Below are 11,998 nucleotides of genomic sequence, written 5' to 3'. Positions count from 1 at the left end.
AAAAAAAAAAAAGATAAAAAAAAATAATAGTAATAATAATAATAATAAAAAGCATCCTTGCTGGCTCTCTTCCAGGGAATCTAGACTTCTAACACCAAACTCATTAAAAGGAATGAGTCCAAGACCTACGGAGTGCTTACGGCTTACTGGGATTAAATGAGGCTCCTGGGAGATGTGAATCCAGCCCTATCATGGAGACAGGCTCTTGCCCTGGCTCCTCCTTCAGGTTTACAGGCTGACTCTCCTGGAAGCAGAGGTCAGATGGGTCCAGGAGCCCACATGCAAGGAAGTGGGAACAGGCTGCAGTTGGGGAATCCATCAGACATGACCCAGGCCTGAGCCAAGCAAGAGTTTGAGTAAAGGAGTTAGAGGAGGCCCCACAACGTGGCTAAGCCCTGGTGTCACTGTGGTCATTAGCTTGTTCTCCATGTTCCAGGCACGTGAGTGTCCCCTGTCTGCTCTGACATTCTTGGAGCCCCCACCTGTTCATGAGCTAGGGATGGCCTAGTGATGAAGGATCAGCTCTGAGGGGAACAGGTTAGAGCCTATGTGTATGTGTGTGTGTGTGTGTTAAAGTGTGGTATGGGTGTGTGTGTATATGGCAAAGTGTGTACCAAGGGATGTGTGCTGGGTATAGGTTTGTGTGTGTGTATGTGTGTGTGTGTATGTATATGTGTGTCTGTCCATGTACATATAGTGTAGTATACATGTATGCTTGTGTATGTATTTGAAAAATCACATAGTACAATAGTCATGTTTGATTGTGTGCCCTTGTGTGTGTGTGTGTACATGATCAGTAGCCTGTGTCTTTGTTTTTCCAGTAGCCAGTGGAAGCTGCCAGCTCTAGAATGCTCTGGAATGGTGTGTCTCAGTCCAGCTACTTAGGCCAGTGGGTAGGCAGTAGACTTGCAAAGTAAGACAGGCCAGGAACATAGAAGAAGGCCTCTGGGTAGCAGAGCCCCTCAAGAGGAGCAACTGCAACCCTGAGATTTCTGACTGTGCCAAGCATGGCTCAGCTCATTCCCACCACTGCCCAGCATGATGGTTTAACACTTAACACAGACCCCAGGCCCTGTAGTGTTATTTTGTCCACAAAGTCCCAGCTAGCAAGGGGGAACATTTATCTACTCCACAAGTGACTGACAACTGACTTCTTGAGCATCTTGATGTCATGATATTCTAAGAGTGATGGTTCTCAACCTGTGGGTCACGACCCCTTTGGGGGTCAGACAACCTGTTCACAGGGGTTGAAAATCAGATAGCCCACCTATCAGGTATTTACATTACAATTCACCATAGCAGCAAGATTACAGTTAAGAAGTAGCAACAAAATAATTGTATGGCTGGGGTTCATCTTACGTTTCTATTTGTCTTCTATTTTTCTATCTCTGTGACAAAACACCATGACCAAAAAGCAAGTTGAGGAGGAAAGGGTTTATTCAGCTTACACTTCTACATTGCTGTTCATCACCAAGGGAAGTCAGGACAAAACAGAACTCAAACAGGGCAGGGACCTAGATGCAGGAGCTGATGCAGTGGCTATGGAGGGTGCTGCTTACTAGCTTGCTCTGCATGGCTTGCTCAGCCCTCTTTCTTACAGAACCCAGGACCACCAAGCCCAAGGATAGAAGTCCCACAATGGGCTGGACTTGTCCCCATTGATCACTAACTGAGAAAATGGAAAATGCCTTACAGTTGGATCTCATGGAGGCATTTCTGAAGCTTCTTTCTCTCTGATGGCTCTAGCTTGTGTCAAGTTGACACAAAACCAGCCAGTACAGGGTCATCACAATATGAAGAACTGTATTCTTCATGGGTCGAAGTATTAGGAAGGTAGAGAACCACTGTTTTAGAATACAGGGCATGAATGGCTATTGATGGCTTAGAGATGCTGGCTCCAATCTTCCTTCCCAATGATTGGTTAGTAAAGCTGGATGAAGCCTGAGGCTCTGGGGATAGCCTTGTGGCCTAGGGCCCTAGCAGGGGCATTAATGTATGAGGAGCTGGCTGGAAGTATGAGCCAAGTCAGGGGTTGGGGGACTACCCTGGGTTCTGTACCTTAAATTCTGGTCTCTGTCCTCCCACCAGCTAGCCTGGATGCATAGAGGGACCAGGATTCAGTTCTCAAGAGGTTCAACCTGAGGCAGAGAGGCAGGAGTCCTTCAAACCCATAGGTGCCTGGTCCCACTCTGGCACACTGGGTCAGAATATGTGGCTCAAGGACTTTTATTTTTCAAATGTGCCCCTAGCTGAGTGACTGATACACAGCTGAGCCTGTGTTTGAACACCCTAGGCTGCAATGGAGTCATTGCCCAGAGCTGTTTGTAGCAGGCAGAATTGCTGTGGCATATTCTTGACAGAAAAAAAAAAAAAGACCCTGGCCCTCTCCTGTGCCCTCCCATCCCTCTGGTGCCAAGCAGCTTAGCAGGCAGGGAATCTTGATCTTATTGCAGGCCATACTCCGGCTCTGATTTCTTTGCTTTAGCTTGGGTTCCCAAGAATGAGGCTCAGGAGAGTTCTAGGAAGCAGAGAGGCCTGGGCCCTGGGGAGACTCCTAGGTGTGGGGGTGGGGAGCAGGGTGGGAAGGAAGAGGCATCCTCTAGTGAGTCCTGGACGGTAGGCTGATCATACAAAATCTTCCTCAGGCATCCTGCGGGGCGGGAGTAGATAGCAGGTTACACTCAGGGGAGCTGGGTGTTAGCAGATAGGAATGGTTCTCCGCTGAGGAGCTAAGATTTGCTTTGGGGATGTCTGGGACACTGGAATCCACTGCATGCTAGGTTAACTCCAGCACAGGGCTGTTCTCCGAATCCCTGTAGATACTGTGTTGCCCCAAGCACCCACTAAGAGTGCTCAGATAGATCTACGAGCTGTCCTTGCTCACCTGGACTCTGGTAAATGAGGAGGGAGGGAGTTGCCCTGTCTAGAGCCTCTCTGAGGCCCTGTTCCTTGAAGGCCTGTGTCAGCACCATCACTGTCACACCCGTTGTGGCTGGCATCTCTAGAGCATCCTGCTGGACACACCCAGAGAGGAAGCTTGCTGCCTGCCTCCAACTTGGGACTGAAGAGGCTGAGGGGTGAACTCTGTCCAGCCCTTCCTCTAGGGCCTGGCAGGGGTGCAGCCTGCCCCATGGGCCCAGTGACGCAGACCCACAGTGGGAAGGCTGCTTGGGCTGGGGATGAGCCAGGGCCTATGGTGGCCCCTCTGTCCAGGCCAGATGGCCACTGGCAGCAGCGGGTGGGGCTGCCAATGTCTCAGGTCAGAGTCCTGGCTCAAGTACCTCGCCCCATCCTGTCCAGCCGGGTCTGCAGCCACTGTTTGCTAAGTTAGTTTCTTCCCTGTAAGTGAGGCTCTGAAAAGCTGGTTTACTCGGACCAAACTCCAAGAAAGAGGCCAAGGCAGTCAGGTCTTTCCTTACGGAGAATCACTGTCTTCTACAGTCAATTGACATCAGTGCCTAATTCCTTCCTTTCTCCCTCCCTCCCTCCCTCCCTCCCACCCTTCCTTCCAAAGCAAACAGAAACATACCTATGAGCAAGGAGGGCAAGGTAGATCCTCACCCTCACAAAGCCACATTCTATTGCAAAGGACAAGAAACCCAGATCTATTGATGCAAATGAGGTCTAGGCACTTCTCGAAGGAGGGGACAGAGCCTGTAGCTCCTTCCTACTGCAGGGCACTGGTCACCTGATAGACACTTCTTTTAGACCTATTGACAACCCCTAGTGTTGCTCATCCTAAGCTACAGATAAGCAATCTGAGCAGGGATAGCATTGGTCTCCACTCAGTGATATGTTCTAACTTGGTGTGGGGGCTGAGATTTCCAGGTCCTTGACTCCTTTGTGGCACTGCTTCTTGAGACATGAGCCCCCGCCCCCCCCCCCAAACAGGGCCTCCTTTAGAAGGCGCTCCGTTACCCTATGCTCTGGTTGCTCTGATCAAACTGCTTTTAAACACACCACATGGTCTAAAACCCAGTGGCGTCCTAAGGAGGTCATCCTGTTCATGCCCCCGCTTCTAGAGGACTCAGTTTTATAAGCCACATTTTCCCAATGGGTCTTTGGAGTTCCACAGAACCACGCTTGTTACACAGAGCCAGCGGGACCTGGCTATCTGATCTGTAAAACTTCCCACGGAAGCCCCATCTCTCTCGCTCCTGGTTACCTTTGTGTTGTTGCCTGTCCCAGACTCCTGCCCTTCTTCTGGATGACAGGGCCCTCCTCCTGTGCCTACTACCTCAGGGGACACAGCAGGGGTATGTTCCCTGTCTCAGCAACAGAGCCAAGGGATGTCTGGGCCTTGAGCAAAGGGGTTCAACAAGCCCATGTGAGCTAAGGTTCAAAGGAAGCCTCATGATTTCCTGGCCCTGGGGTCTTTCTGTGGCAGGGAGAGCACCCAGCTAGAGGGAATGGCGTGTACAAAGAGGAAGAGGATGTGAAAGGATCAAGAAATTGGGGATGGGCGAAGTGTGTGTGTGTGTGTGTGTGTGTGTGTGTGTGTGTGTGGTAGCTATGTGTCAAAGTAAGGGACCGGGGCTTTGGTTTGAGGAGCCAGGCAGGTAGGAAAGAGCAAGTAGCTTTCCAGGGAACTCTGGGGGGTGGAAGGAGGGTAGATCTTGAGTGGATTTGTATGAGTTGTGTGACCTCCATGAGCCCCACTTTCCTTCCCAGTTTGGAAGTGATACCAACCCACAGGGACCTTCCCAGTTTTGCATAGACTTATTCGGTGCTACTGTTGTCTTACAATACTAACAAGCAATCAGACTGCAGAGGAAGATAGGGAGTTTCTCTAATGCCCGATCTCTTATCTTGTCTAGCATTCCCGTGCAGTGTTCCGGAAGCCCTTTGAGAGGTGCAGGTCCTAGGGAACTCTGTTCATAGGGGAGCCTGGGCTGACATACTCTTCTTCACCTTCAAGCCCTTTCTCTTGTGCAACCCCATCCAGGGCAGGCTGCTATCATGGACCCGAGACTGAGTGCGGATGTGGCTCAGCTCAGAGGCGTGTGGGATTGGTGGGATCAGTGGGATCAACATGGCCTCTAGGGTCATGGGGGAGCCAGAGGGTAGCTCATTGGGGTCCAAGTTGGTGTCACTCCAGCCCTCAGAACTCTCGCTGTGGCCCTCTGGACTCGTGGCTTCATCCTCAGATAGGGTGACCATCTCTGCCATATCATCCCCAGTGCTGCTGTCTAAGTCCCCTGACTCTCCATCAATGGCCTGCTCAAACCTGTTGGTTGTACGGGAATCCTTCACTTCCTCCAGCTTCATCTTGGAGTCCACAGCAGAGGCAATGCAGGGCTGTGCCACATGCTCAGCAGGAATCTTGGTTCTGCCTTGGCCAGTCCAGAAAAGGGTGAACTCTTGGCGGCAGGCGGCCACAGCAAGGCTGGTGAGCAGAGTGCTGGACACTAAGTAGAGCAGGGCAGGCTGGCCCATCTGCATGAGGATCATGGCGACAAAGGTGACCAGCAGGCCCACGGCATAGGCCACTGTACAGGCCATATAGTAGACCTGGCGAGATTGGACTTGCATGTCGAAGCGATGACAGTAGGCCACTAGGAAGCCAGGGACAACAATGTCCCCAAAGCCAAGGATGGAGAAGGGCTGGTCGCACAACGTCAAGGTGGAGAAGCTTAGCCGGGGCACCTTGAGCACCATTGGTAACCTCTCGTGGCTTGAAGAATCTGCTGGACCTGATGCCACTTCTACCATAATGCTCTCACCAGTCTTGGTGAACAGGGGAGTGATAAAGACAAAGAAGACGTCGAAGGCCAGCAGGGCCAGCAGGAACAAAGTGCAGTTCTTGAACGTGGGCAGCCGTACCCGCCTCAGGACAAAAAGGCAGTAGGCGACACCCAAAGTGTCCTGCAGGAGCCACGCCCAACGGTCCTCATTGCGGTAGATGACCCAGAGGACAGTCACCATGGCACACAGGCCTGCCAGCAGTAGTAATGGCCACGTTACAGAAACCCGGTGTCCAGGCAAGGCCCACTGGTACCGCCATAGGGGCAGGTGGCACAGTATGGGTGCCAGGCAGCTGTAGAGGCCTGTACTGGCACCCAGGCTAAAGATCCCAATCATGACGTAGACAAAGCAGTCATAGAAAAAATACAGCAGGATCATGATGGAGCAGGACATGGTGACCACAGCGCCCGTCATGGCTGGTGTGAAATCCATAGGTGCATCTTCAAAGTCGTCATCTTCCCAGGCCCTTTGGGACCTCTCATCTGCCACTGTTTGTGGTTGATTGTGACCACCAAGCCCCCCTCCTCTTTGGGCCTGGCGCCTCTGCAGCTTGTTTGCCTCCATCAAACCAGCCCAGTAGCCGCCTGCAGCAACAGTACCCACTGCCAAGATGAAGATAATAGCCATGTTATAGTCAGTAACAGGCTCGAGGGGTGCAAACATGGCTACTCGGACATCAGTGTCACCGTAAGTGTGGCTGACGATGTCCAACATGTCAGTGTAGCGGAGCACGGCCACTGGGATGGTGAGGGCAGGCCAGGGCTTGCTGGGGTCCTGGGGCTTTGAGATGGTGTCTGAACACTGTTGATTCCTGGACCGGCTCACAATGAGCAACCCCTGGGCGCCTTGATCTTGAGCCAGCCATCCCTTGGCATAGAAGCTACAGTTGCCACGCGTGACCATGGTCGTAGTCTGGTGCAGGGGTCGCTGTCTAGGGGAACTGTCCTGGGCCTGGTGGAAAGAATCTTCATCTGGACACCAGGGTGTCTTGGTGCCATCATGTAGGGACAGAAATGGGGCATGGTGCAGGTCCCGGGGGAGGTTGACGTAGTCAGAGCTGTACAGGACACAGTAGTCCTTGCTCCAGTTCTTTGACACGACACGGACCAGGCCGTATTCTCCCCGGGCCTCGGGGCTGAGGAGGAGGAGGAGGAAGAGGAGGAGGAGTGAGCCCAAGGGGAGGAGGGAACCCAGGCATGCCATCCTCCTCAGCCGCCTGCTGTGTCCTCCCAAGGAGGCAGCTGCCCACAGCTCTATTACCCTCCCAGGGGAAGGGTGTGGCTCTTGGTCACAAAGTAGGTTGGCCACTTCTCCTGGAAACCAGAGCCACACCTACCTACCCTGTCATAAAGTGAGGTACACAGGTCCCTGGCCCCTCTCAGATCATCTTCTCAATCCTGGCTCCAGTAGGGAGGGAGCTCATCTGAGCTCATCCCTGCCCAGGCCTCAGTACGGCTAGCCCGGGAAGGTTGAAGTGTGTGTGTCTGTGTGTGTGGGCTGGAGAGCCCAGGCAGGATTCTAGAAACAGCTTTTTGTCTTGCCGCCTGGAAAGCCTAGGCAGTGCTGTTCACTTCTCTTTTTGGATTGGCTTCTATCTCTCTCTTTTTTCTTTTTTAAAGAATTATTTATTTTTTTGTATGTGAGTACACTGTTGCTGTCTTCAGACACACCAGAAGAGGGCATTGGGTCCCATTACAGATGGTTGTGAGCCACCATGTTGTTGCTGGGAATTGAACTCAGGACCTCTGGAAGAGCAAGTGGCCAGTACTCTTAACCACTGAGCCATCTCTCCAGCCTCGGTTTCTCTTTCCTTCCTTCCTTCTTTCTTTCTTTCTTCTTTCTTTCTTTCTTTCTTTTTTTCTTTCTTTCTTTCTTTCTTTCTTTCTTTCTTTCTTTCTTTCTCTCTCTCTCTCTCTCTTTCTTTCTTTCTTTCTCTCTCTCTCCTTCCTCCTTCCCTCCCTCCCTCCTTCTTTCCTTCCTTTCCTTTCTTTCTTCCTTCCTTTCTTTCTTTCTTTCTTTCTTTCTTTCTTTCTTTCTTTCTTTCTTTCTTTCTTTCTTTCTTTCTTTCTTTCTTTCGTGTGTGTCCCAGCTAGTTTTTTGTCAGCTTGACAGAAGTTAGAGTTATCTGGGAAAAGGAACCTATATTGATAAAATACCTCCAACAGATTGCCTGTAGGTAAGACTGTGAGTCATTTTTGTCTTCTTTCCTTCCTCTTCTCTTCTCTTCTCTTCTCTTCTCTTCTCTTCTCTTCTCTTCTCTTCTCTTCTCTTCTCTTCTCTCTCCCTTTCTTTTCTTTTCTTTTCTTTTCTTTTCTTTTCTTTTCTTTTCTTTTCTTTTCTTTTTTCTTTTCTTTTCTTTTCTGCAATAGGTTGGCCTTCCTGCTTGGATGGGAAGGTGTCCTGGGACTTGGAAGCCTAGGCACCACCCAGCCCTGAAGAGAGAAGCACCCTAGTGGAAGGGCATCCTGAGACACTAGGGCCCAGGAACCACACAGCTCTGAGAGGAAGCCTCCTCAGCATAGGCATTGCAGCTCCCAGGGGAGAGATCTCCAGCTGAGCTCAGGAGCCCAGGAGCCTCAGTCTCGCCCCTTCTCTTCCCTTTTTCTCTTCATTGCTTCTTGGCTTCTGACAAGATTTATTGGGAGGGTCCGGGGTGTGGGGGGACGAATTCAGGAGTGGCTGCCTCTGCTCCTGGGAGGGAGTGGACAGCAGGGAACTGAGCAGACACAGCCTTTATAGAGTGAAGCTTTCTAGGGCAGAGATGTCCAGGGTGAGGACGAGGAGTAGCAGGATGTCTGAGCTGGGAGAGGTCAGGGATTGGCGGGTTTTCCTGTTCAGATTTTTTTTTTACCTAAAATTAGCATAATCTGAGGAGGGTCCTGTTGAGGGGCTGGAGATGACCTTTGTGACAGTTACAGAGTCTGGAAACACCATTATGACAGTTAGGGAGGTCTGGGGGTTGGGCCTGGCTGCTGGAGCTCCTCAGGTGAGGGCCTGGACACTTTCCTCCTTGGGGCTTTACAAAGTTTACTAAGTATAAAAAGTATACAGCGTTTACAAAGGGAGTTCCCTGCTGCGTGGGTGGCATGAGCAGCCAACCCAGGGTCTCACTCTGCAGCCCTGGCTGTCCTGGAGCTCACTCTGTAGACCAGGCTAGCCTTGGACTCTCAGAGGATCTGCCTGCCTCTGCTTCCTGAGTGTGGGTGGTGCTCCTTCTAGGAGGTTAGTCATGGGTTCTATAAAAAGGCAGGCTGAGCACGCTATAGGGAGCAAGCCAGTAAACAGCACCCCTCCATGGCCTCCCCTTCAGCCCCATGGCTGAGTTTCTGCTTTGGTTTAACCTGATGGTGGGCTGTAACCTGTAAGTCCTTCCTTCCTAAGTTGTTTTCACTCATGGTGTTTTATCATAGGAACAGACATCAAACCAGGACAGTGTGTATCTCATATGTGTACAAATGTGTGTAGGTGCGAATGCCTATGCATGTTCAGAGGAGATCAGAGGAGGACCCTGGGTACATCTTCCTCATCATTCTATCTCCCTCTGGCTCATTCTCTTGAGGCAGGGGCTTGGAGCTAGGCTGGCAGCTAGCAAGCCCCAGTGATCCTGTCTTTTCCTCCCACAGGGCTGAGATGACAGGTGTGTGTGGCCACACCCCATTCTTAAAGATCTGGGTGCTGGGAACCTATCCTTAGGTCCTTAAGGTTTCCCAGCAAGCACTCTCAGACACTGCATTCTCGCTCCAGCCCCTGGCCCTGCATCATTAGCTGCAGAGTAACGAGGACATCACACCTCTAGGCTCCCGAGTGCTAAGCCTGATGAAGAATGCATGGTAAGGGCCAGTGTGTCTATCTGGACTTACTGCATCCCTACAAGGCCCATCTAGCTGGAGGCTGCACACTGTCCTTGGAAATCAGTCCTGCTATCCAGAGCTCACCTTGGAGCTTCTTACTCACTCTGTCCCTTCATTACAACTTAGGACAAGGACAGGACCTGTAATGGGGACAATGCCTGAAGGGATGGGGGACAAAGTGAAGGGGGGCAGTCCCTGGGCAACTGCATGGAGCAGTTGTCTGGGGGTGTTCACTGTGACTAGAGATATGTGACCTTCCACAATAAGCCTACTGCGTGTCATGGGCGTCTTTGTAACAGTGACTTATATTAGGAGTAGAATAGGCCCAAAGCAGTCCAAGTAGAAAAAGTTCTCACACAGTTAAACCATTGGGCTTTGATGTCTTATAAACCTTTTGAAGTGAGTTCTAGGCTGGTCTCCCTGCTTACGTCCTGAGATTGAGCTGGGAGCTGAATTTAAAATCAAGAGCCAACCCTAGGTACTGCCTGGGCAGATTTCCATCCAAGCCCTGGTGTCCTCTCATCAGCCACCAAATTATCTTATCCGGTCTTCCTCAGGCCACCATGAAGGCATACATTAAAGAATGTGGTCATCAAGACAACTGGTATGTGCAGAGGAGGTACCCTTGGGCCCCTGGGACCTGGAGAGGGGTGGGAGAGGCCAGAGGGCTCCTGTGCTGCCAGGCTGCTTCTGCTGGCCTGTAGCCAGTCTCTAGTGCCACACAGCTGTCACTCAAATCCTTTCACCTGCCATCCTGTGATACCTCTCTGCTGGAGATGAGGTCTGCCATCAGTCACCAGCATAGCCTCTTGGTACAGCGGCAGAGACTCTGTTTCAGGATGAGGCTCTTCTGGGAACTAGTCCAGGTCTCCAGGGCTTGTGGAGGAGAGGAGGGCATACCAGGGAATCTGAGCATGGGCTTATGCCCCAACTCTGTGCCCTGGGTCAACACTGGGCATAGCCCTTCAGCCCCAACTCCCACCCCCTCCTTTGTTCTACGGATTGAACCTAGACCTTATGTGCGCTAAACAACCACTCCACCAGTGAGCCATATCTCTGACCCCACTGATTTACTCTCTGCCCCAAGTCTCCTAGCAGTATAAGCTATGCCACTTGCTGCTTGACTTTGCCATCTAGGCTTTGGCTCCAATGTAATCTCCATCACCATTCCTCCGGTGGGGACAGTCCCCTCTCAGCATGCAATCACCACAGTGCAGATTTTCCTCATGGCACCACACTTGGCACTGTGCCTGTTCTACTCCTACTAAAGACATGTGAGGTCCGTGAAGGCAGGGACCATGTCTGCCCTAGTTTGTAATCGAAGATTCTTGAATAGAAAGCAATGTTCAAAAAATGTGTGTGATGGGTGAGTGAGTAACTGGCTTCATAGTCACAGGAGTGATGGGCAGGGCAGTTACAGAGCTTTTTCAAGGTCCTGCTTGACATTAGGAGCCAGATTCATGGTCAGGCTGCTAAGCATCACAGCCTCTGGTTGATCCATTATCACCACACATAGCATCCTTTATCATTGCACATAGCCTCTGTCACCACTGCACATAGCATCTGCTACTATTGCACATCACGTCCACTCAAGGACTGTGGAGGTGGTGATGCTGGGGTCTTGATGGGAGGTAGACTCATTGACAAAGCCAATTGAGATGTGAAATCCTTAAAAAAAATTCTGTACCTTAGCACTGGTGAGATGGCTGAGTGGATGGGAGTGCTTGCTCTGCCAGCAAGAGACCTGAGTGTGACTCGCCGGCACCCACATAGAAAGCCAGGCATGGCTGCACGTGTCTACCACTGCAGCATTAGAGCAGTGGAGAGGAGCCAGAAGCTTCCTAGGCAGGCTCTTTATCAAGAGAGTTGGTTAGGGTGTGACAGAGGAAGACACCTGATGTGTGTTACTCCGGTCCTCACGTATGCGGCCACAGACACACATATCCTCCATCACCATGGTGGTACTTTGAATAAGACTGGCCTGTCATAGGCTCACGGCCTCAAACTCATTCAAACTCTTCCTGCCTCTGCCTCCCTGGTATTTCAGTTAGGTGTGTATCGCTGCACTTGACTCCACACACAGGCGCCATACTTGGTCCCTGTTTGGCAAGCATTAGGGGGTGTGAACCTGTTGGAAGAGCTATGCATCTGGGGGCAGGATTTGAGGTTCCAAAGACAGTGCTATTCCCAGTGTGCCCACTGCCTTGGCTGTGGACCAAGACATGAGCTCTCGGCTGTTTCTTCTCTCTGGGATCAGGGATTCTCTCTGAAACCATAAACCAAATTAAATTCTTTCTTTTATAAAGAGCTTTGGTCATGGTGTTTTGTAAGACAACTACATGCATACACCACACACACACACACACACACACACACACACACACACACACACACACACACAC

At 51.2% G+C, this 11,998-nt stretch overlaps 1 protein-coding gene across 2 annotated transcripts; it reads right to left on the bottom strand.

Annotated features, from left to right (window-relative positions):
- Positions 1-2,210: 2,210 nt before the first annotated feature.
- Sppl2c (signal peptide peptidase like 2C) lies at positions 2,211-6,994 on the bottom strand. Of its 2 annotated transcripts, none has more exons than XM_021176930.1 (2): positions 5,228-6,994; positions 2,211-2,650 (listed from the first exon to the last, which is right to left on the bottom strand). In XM_021176930.1, the coding sequence occupies exons 1-2, from the start codon at positions 6,946-6,948 to the stop codon at positions 2,626-2,628; spliced, it is 1,746 nt and encodes a 581-aa protein (XP_021032589.1). In that variant the 5' UTR covers positions 6,949-6,994; the 3' UTR covers positions 2,211-2,625. The 2 variants fall into 2 exon arrangements, with proteins under 2 accessions (XP_021032589.1, XP_021032588.1); XM_021176929.1 differs by having other exon boundaries at positions 2,614-2,650; positions 4,754-6,994.
- Between the last annotated feature and the right edge of the window lie 5,004 nt (positions 6,995-11,998).

The sequence above is a fragment of the Mus caroli genome, chromosome 11, assembly GCF_900094665.2.
Source record: "Mus caroli chromosome 11, CAROLI_EIJ_v1.1, whole genome shotgun sequence".
NCBI classification, from domain to species: domain Eukaryota; kingdom Metazoa; phylum Chordata; class Mammalia; order Rodentia; family Muridae; genus Mus; species Mus caroli.
This window is presented reverse-complemented; position numbering and strand designations above follow the sequence as displayed.